The sequence below is a fragment of the Lathyrus oleraceus genome, chromosome 5, assembly GCF_024323335.1.
Source record: "Lathyrus oleraceus cultivar Zhongwan6 chromosome 5, CAAS_Psat_ZW6_1.0, whole genome shotgun sequence".
In the NCBI taxonomy this organism is placed as follows: Eukaryota; Viridiplantae; Streptophyta; class Magnoliopsida; order Fabales; family Fabaceae; genus Lathyrus; species Lathyrus oleraceus.
This window is the reverse complement of record NC_066583.1, coordinates 12,070,095-12,077,289: the sequence shown is the minus strand read 5'-3', so window position 1 is coordinate 12,077,289 and position 7,195 is coordinate 12,070,095. Positions and strand designations below refer to the sequence as shown.

The 7,195-nt window shown below is 29.5% G+C and overlaps 1 protein-coding gene across 1 annotated transcript; it reads right to left on the bottom strand.

Moving 5' to 3' along the window:
- Positions 1 to 5,150: 5,150 nt before the first annotated feature.
- LOC127078448 (GDSL esterase/lipase At2g03980) lies at positions 5,151 to 6,526 on the bottom strand. Its single transcript, XM_051018902.1, has 4 exons — positions 6,280 to 6,526; positions 5,986 to 6,110; positions 5,432 to 5,903; positions 5,151 to 5,353 (listed from the first exon to the last, which is right to left on the bottom strand). The coding sequence occupies exons 1-4, from the start codon at positions 6,524 to 6,526 to the stop codon at positions 5,151 to 5,153; spliced, it is 1,047 nt and encodes a 348-aa protein (XP_050874859.1).
- Positions 6,527 to 7,195: the final 669 nt, after the last annotated feature.

The following is a 7,195-nucleotide window of genomic DNA, read 5'->3' as shown; positions in this document are numbered from 1 at the left end:
TTTTTTATATTTGTTTACTAGCCTACTGTTTGTGTTACTCTCTGATTCTCAAGAGAAAGTCCTAATAATATGAAGTTTGACTTAAAGGTAAGTAAAGTATGATCATGTTGATTAATGTAATCCTAGGACTGCATTAAAGCTCATTGTACAACCTAATTAACTAGTTGGGTTTGTTTGTTATTAGTTTGTTAAGCTAGGTGGTTGAAAGATAGTTTATAGTAACTAACTTTATTGGTTTACTTCAAGTAAATCAGTTAGGAAGTGGCCAAAAGCGCTGTCTAAGGGGGGGGATTAGAAAGCGCTTTAGGCAAAAGCGCTGTCTAAGGGGGGGGGGCTTAGACAGCGCTTTTTGAAAAGCGCTGTCTAAGGTATACCTAAAAAAATTAAAATAGGAGGGTCTTAGAAAGCGCTTTTGGCCAAAGCGCTGTCTAAGGGGGTGGGGCTTAGACAGCGCTTTTCAAAAGCGCTGTCTAAGGTATACCTAAAAAATTTAAAATAAGAGGGTCTTATAAAGCGCTTTTGGCCAAAGCGCTGTCTAAGGGGGGGGGGGGCTTAGACAGCGCTTTTAAGATTTAAAAAAGCGCTGTCTAAACCTTTAGCAGCGGAGGTTTAGACAGCGCTTTAAGCGCTGTCTAAGGCTAAAAAAAGCGTTGTCTAAGGTCTTGTTTGTTGTAGTGAAATTTATGTGGATGACATAATTTTTGGTTCCACTAATGCCTCTCTTTGCAAATAATTTTTCAAGACTATGCAGGCTGAATTCGAGATGAGCATGATGGGAGAATTGAAATTCTTCCTAAATAAAATTGTACTTATTATAACAATTACTTTAAACAATTGTTGTTGTATATCTTTTAATAAATAAATAAAAACAAAACTGTAGATGCTAGGATTTGAACTCATGACCAGGCGTCACTTTTCACGACGGTTGGAAGTTCCAAGCATGGTGAAAAATGGCTTAAAAATAAATAAAAACAAAACTGTAGGTACTAGGATTCAACTCATGACCAGACGACACTTTTTACCATGGTTGGTACCTACGACCGTTGTGAAATGTCTTTTAGTAAATATAAAAAAAAACGCATAAAAATATTATTACCACAGTTATCATGAAGACCGTTGTAAAATGAGTGTTACAAAAGATCTATTTTGCAGTAGTGGAAGTTTCTTGAGCACCTAAAGATTATATAAACATATGAATTATCATTAAAGTACCTTAACCAATCATCCAATCTTTTGAATTCTAAAGCTTATGCAATCTTGATACTTGATTCCAATTTTCTTCTTCTTTGATCTTCCTTTTAAGATAAACTTTTGTCTTCGTCAAAACCAAGCTAAGAAGGATGAACACATCTTCTTCACAATCTCCCCCTTTTTGATGATGACAAAACCTTTTGATGGTAAGTTTTTGCTTGACATTCGATGCCTCATATCTTAAATATCTCCCCTTTTGTTTTACATTTTATTCTATGATGTCTTTGATATCCTGAAAAACAACAAAAACAACCATCTATTCTTCCCCTTTTTGACATTATTAAAAATGAAAAGTGTAAAATAAAAAGGAGTATAATAATATAAGAAAAAAGATATAAATATACAAAAATGCTTATGTTATTCACAATACTAGCATGTGAAGTCAAATTTGATATCAAAGTTTGATGCTTTTTTCAAAAAATCTTTCATTCGATGAAACTTTTGGAACTACCATATCATATGGTCTTGTATTTTGAAAGATAAATATTGATTTGACAATACTAGCATATGATTTTCAAGTATCTACAAAATGATTAATAGTACTTAGGTATCCAATTTTCTTTAGATCCTCTTAGGGTTAGATCCCTTCCTCCCCCAGACATACTCACCAAAAGAAATACCACAATTTCTTATGTAGCAAGCATTAGAAGTATGGCCTTTTGCATTACAATAAAAACATGTCTAAAAATATGATTCATTTTATTGACATAATTATTTTCTATCATAAGGCCCAGGGCCGACCCAAATAAATTAGAGGCCTCGTTCTAATTTTAATAATAGATCATTAATAAAATAAAGTATAATTTATTTTAATTTTATATCAAGAAAAATAACTATTAATAATATAATAATTCTTTTAGTTCGTAAGTAGTCGTAATGACGAAATACAACTATAAAACATAAATGAATAACAAATATTTAAACTTGAGTGAAGAGATATTAACATTTATTCGTTTAAACAAACCTTATTGAAATTACTATAACATTTATATTGATAAAATGTATTATAAGAGAAAATGGATGATTCACCGACGGTGTTAACAAAAAACGAACATATATTCCATCAAGTCATTTTAAAAATTTTAAATTATTTGTATGATATGACAAAATGATATTCTATTAAATGATAATGTAAAATAATTTTACATTATCGGTTCATCTTCATTAAACTCATATTATAATTTATAATGTATAAAATAAATAGATAAATTATATAATATTTATTTAAGAGTTCATAATTAAGAAATATATATTTTAAAAATTACAAGACAATCAATATACAACTTAACTTTGTGTTACATCAAAATATTATTCATACTTTAGTAAATTTTAAATTTAGAGATTTCATCATATGAGTCATTAATATATAATTAATATTAATTCAATGACACCAAATGGTAAATACTACTACTATTCTATTGTAGAAGTGAATGCTACAGTGTTATATTTAAGCACTTATTCTAGTGTAGTGTTAGTTTATGTATTAAATTATTATTATTTATTCAATATGGAGACACAAAAGTAGCAGTATATAACAGTTTTAGTGGAGCCCAAGATACATAATACCATGAATAATAACATAATCCCGAATCCTATACTATATATATTTTTATTTTGAGGCCCCATAGACATTTGAGGCCCTGTGTTGTGGTACTGGTTGCACAGGCATAAGGTCGGGTCTGATAAGGTCTTTTATGATTCCACATTTATTATTTGAAAATCTTTGACTACTCAATATATTATCCAAGTCAATATGTCATTTTTCATATTTGGCAATGACAATTTAATTCCACAATTTTTGACTCAAAAGATAAACACTTATTGCATGCTGAATTTTTTCATCATGTTTAACTCCACTTTTGTGATATTAGTCTCACTTTCTAGATTTATAATATTTTTATTTTTTTTAGAAAATTCATCATGTAATTCATTAAAACCACTTTGCAATTCATCATATGAAGGCCTATCATCAATTTCAGAAGTACTAATCCCATATTCATCATCACTTGAATGATATGATACCATTAAAGTCTTGCTTGCATGATCTTTATCTGATGATGAACTTATTTCATTGTCATCCCATGCTACATATACTTTCTTTGATCTTTTGTCCTTCTTACTCTTAAATTTATTCTTTTTTTGAAGTGTATGACATTCACTTTTAACATGTCTCTTTCTCCACATCCAAAGCATGTAACCTTATTTATTGGTGCTTCTTTTTGAATGATCTCCTTTTTTCTTTCTTTTCTTAAGAACTTTTCAAACTTTTTGATAAGATCGTCATATTCATCATTAGTGGACTCATTCTCTTGATTGCTATCATGATTCTGGACTTATCATCTTCATTGAGCTTTTAGTCAATTCAACTATATTGCCGAAGCTTATTTATTGTTGTTGGTAGGATGCATTATTTTTGTAGACAAGAGTTTTAATCTTTTATTGGAAAATATCTAACTTTATTTAGGAACTTGTCAACCTTCTATAGGTAGAGTTAATGCGCAACTGCATTGGCACCCTATACATATTTTTAGAAGATGACTTAATGCGCAACTGCATTGGCACCCTATACCTATTTTTAGGAGATAACTTAATGCGCCAATGCATTGGCACCCTATACCTATTTTTAGGAGATGACTTTATGATTACTTGTTAGCACCTCGACTGACACACCGCTCTTTTACATATTTATTTTTATTTATTTATGTATTTTTTTATTATCGAAATTATTAATGTTGTAACAGTGTTGGATTCACTAGCATGTTTCAACTATTAGTAGCATGTTTCAACTATTAGTAAGCGATGAGAGAACCAGATTTCAAGTGAAAGTGTTTGACTCCTTTGAGTTATGAGTTAGGCATATATGCAAGGAATAATGAAGGGTGATAAACTCTAAGAGTGTCTTAGATGTTTTGAAACCTCATGATGTCATATGGGGCCCATTTAAAACTCACAAACATGTTAAGTTGTTTGATGGTATGTGTCTATATATGAATTGTCTTTGATAGTGCGGCACAATTGTTCCTTATTTTTGAGATCTATGTATTATTTTTAGCCTTATGATTATGGAACGTCAATAACATTTAATATAATATCTCGTCAATAACATCAAATAAAATATAACATGCATGAAAACTATTCTAAATTAGAAATGTTTGACAATACATGTGATAGTTGTTGTCAATGTTGTAGTTGTCTAGAAAATCCTAAAATTTCAAGACAATGTTGAAACAATATGAACTTTTTTCAATCCAATGTAATGAATTGATATCATGAATTACACAATGTTGAAACAATAGAATAAAATATGAATAATGAAAATCTTAGACAATCAATAAATTAATCAACACAAATTCAAGTAATGTCTAAATCAAATTTTATTTTTTAATATTTAAGCCGGTTGGTAAAAAATAACAAAAACTCACAATTTATCGAACAACAATTATAAATAATTATTTTGATTTGTGTTTCTTTTATTTCAAATATCTTGTATATCAAGATTTTTCAATTTCCTTTTATTGTTCGAAAGATAGTTGATAATCAACTATTGTGTTGCAATGTGTGTCAGTGTCAAAATACACTTCCAAATGTCAAAATACAAATTAATTTGATCCAAAAGACAAAACCTAATGAAATTTTTAGTTATACACCAACAATAAAACCTTAAATCACAAAAAATGAAAAACAAGTAAATACTAATGGTAAGATCTAAAAGGGACAATATATAACTTCAAACTTTGATAAACCGTAAAGGCATAGTGCCCAACATGGAAGGTTAAGGAAGAAAAACTGTAAAACAAAAAATTTGCTAAGATAACATACAAAGTGAAAACATAAGATGGTTCCATATATGTATTGAGATTATTCTTGAACTTGAAAATCTAATACAAATACAATGTCCCTTATAGAAATTCAGAGGGAGATGATTTGCATATTGTCTTTTCTTTGAAGCAATGCGTTGCGTATATCTGATTCGAAATTTGAGACGGATGGTCATCAAAGAACACATAAGTGTTTCTGTTTGGACACGTAACATTATAAGCATGGCATCTGATATCACCATAAACATTACTTGGACAGCAAGGTTTCCATGTTTCTAATATCCCTGCAAACAAAACCACTTATAATTCAATTTAATTATTATAACTCATTTTTTTTAGCAACCACTTGAATTTTTTCTTACCATATTTGTATCCATTTTCTTTTAAATCCATAAGGGATCCATAGAGATTCGAATGAATAAAGGTGAAACCACCAAGTTTAGCCTGTAATTTTCCAAGGGCGTTAGGCAAAAGCTTATTGTAAGAGGATATTGCCTTGTTCATTTTCTCATTACATTCTCCTCTTGGTCTTGATCTTGCAACAATTGACGGAAAGCACCCTGCCGGAGCAATATTATTAATAAAAAATCTTCTACCTCCTAGGCTGTAAATTTTCTGCAAGCGTATCGAAAATTGTTTTAGCAGATAGGAGGCAAATTTACTAGAGCCACCAAAGAATCCATTATGGAAGTGATCATTCACACCAGTAGAGACAACAAACAAGGATTCAGATAGATGTTTCTCTAATTTTTCTTTTTCATCAAAAATATTTGGCAAATTATTCTTTATAACCTTTCTCAATAACTTTATCTGTTTGTCTAGAGTCAAAGTATTCTGCAATAGAGAAAAAAATATTCATTATCTCAAAGAATAGCTAAGCTAATGAAATTAAAGATGCAGTAGGTATGAAACTTACATTGTTGGTTTCGGGAAGAATACCAGAACCAGCCGATGCAAAATTTATGCCTGTAGTGATCTTGTTTTTTTGAGTCTTTAAAAGTCCCAAATAGGGTGGAACCAATGGTAGCCCTAGGTGTATAGCTGCATAAATTGTGAAATGTCAGTAACATCGAGAAAAATAAATAATTGAAGTTAGTATTCTGTTAGTGTTGTGTGGAACACGGAACACGCATTTGTATGAATTTAAGAAAGGAAGAAAAGTGAAAAATATAATAGGCAAAAATAGTGAATGTGAGTTGTGTTTTCTGACCTAAGTAATCAACCAAAGTTTTTCCATTACTATATCGACCGGTAGGTTTAGCACCAAAATCTATACCATAAGGAAGAAATTTTGCATTTGATTTTATTGGAAGATAATTGTTGTTACCACTGTCAACAAGAGAATCACCAAAAACATATATAGCTGGAATCTGTTTAAGGTGATATGAGTTTGCTATTGCTAAGGGTAACAGCCAAGTTATTAACACATAACAAAACTTGAGATACTTGGTATTCATTTTCTGAAACCAACAAGTGTGGATGAATTTGTTTTTCTTCATTTGTTGAATCATATAAATGGAGTTTGGAGGATTCCATTTAAAATTGATAGTATTTCCCAAAATCTTTTTCTATGAAAAAGTATTAAATTATGGTCAAGTCATCTTATATTTCCAACCAACACATGGAAAAGTAGGATGAACCTTAAATTATGGTCAAGTCATCTTATGAACCTTAAACTTACACTCACGGTCAATTTTAAATTCACAAATAATGGAAAGGGTTTTGCGGATATTATTTTATCATGTTTTATGAGTTATTTAAAAATTTTAATTTGATTTGGCAGAATGTATGGTTATCATTGGTTGATAGGGTAAACAACACCCCTTTTCTCTAATGAAAAATGATTTAATGATGATGTTCTGATAGTATAAATTACACTGTCATCTAATAAGAACATATCATTTTGTCATGTCATCATATAAGTAATTTAAAATTTTGTGATTTAAAATTACTTAAAATAATGAAAATAGAAATGTTATTCTCATAGTATTCCAATTTTATTTAATTATAAAAAATCTTAAATTAAATTCTAGTATTTTAATTTTATTAAATTTTTATGGTTTTTTTAAAGAATATAAAAATATCAATAAATTTTTTTAGTCTTTTAATTTGACTCATAATTACAT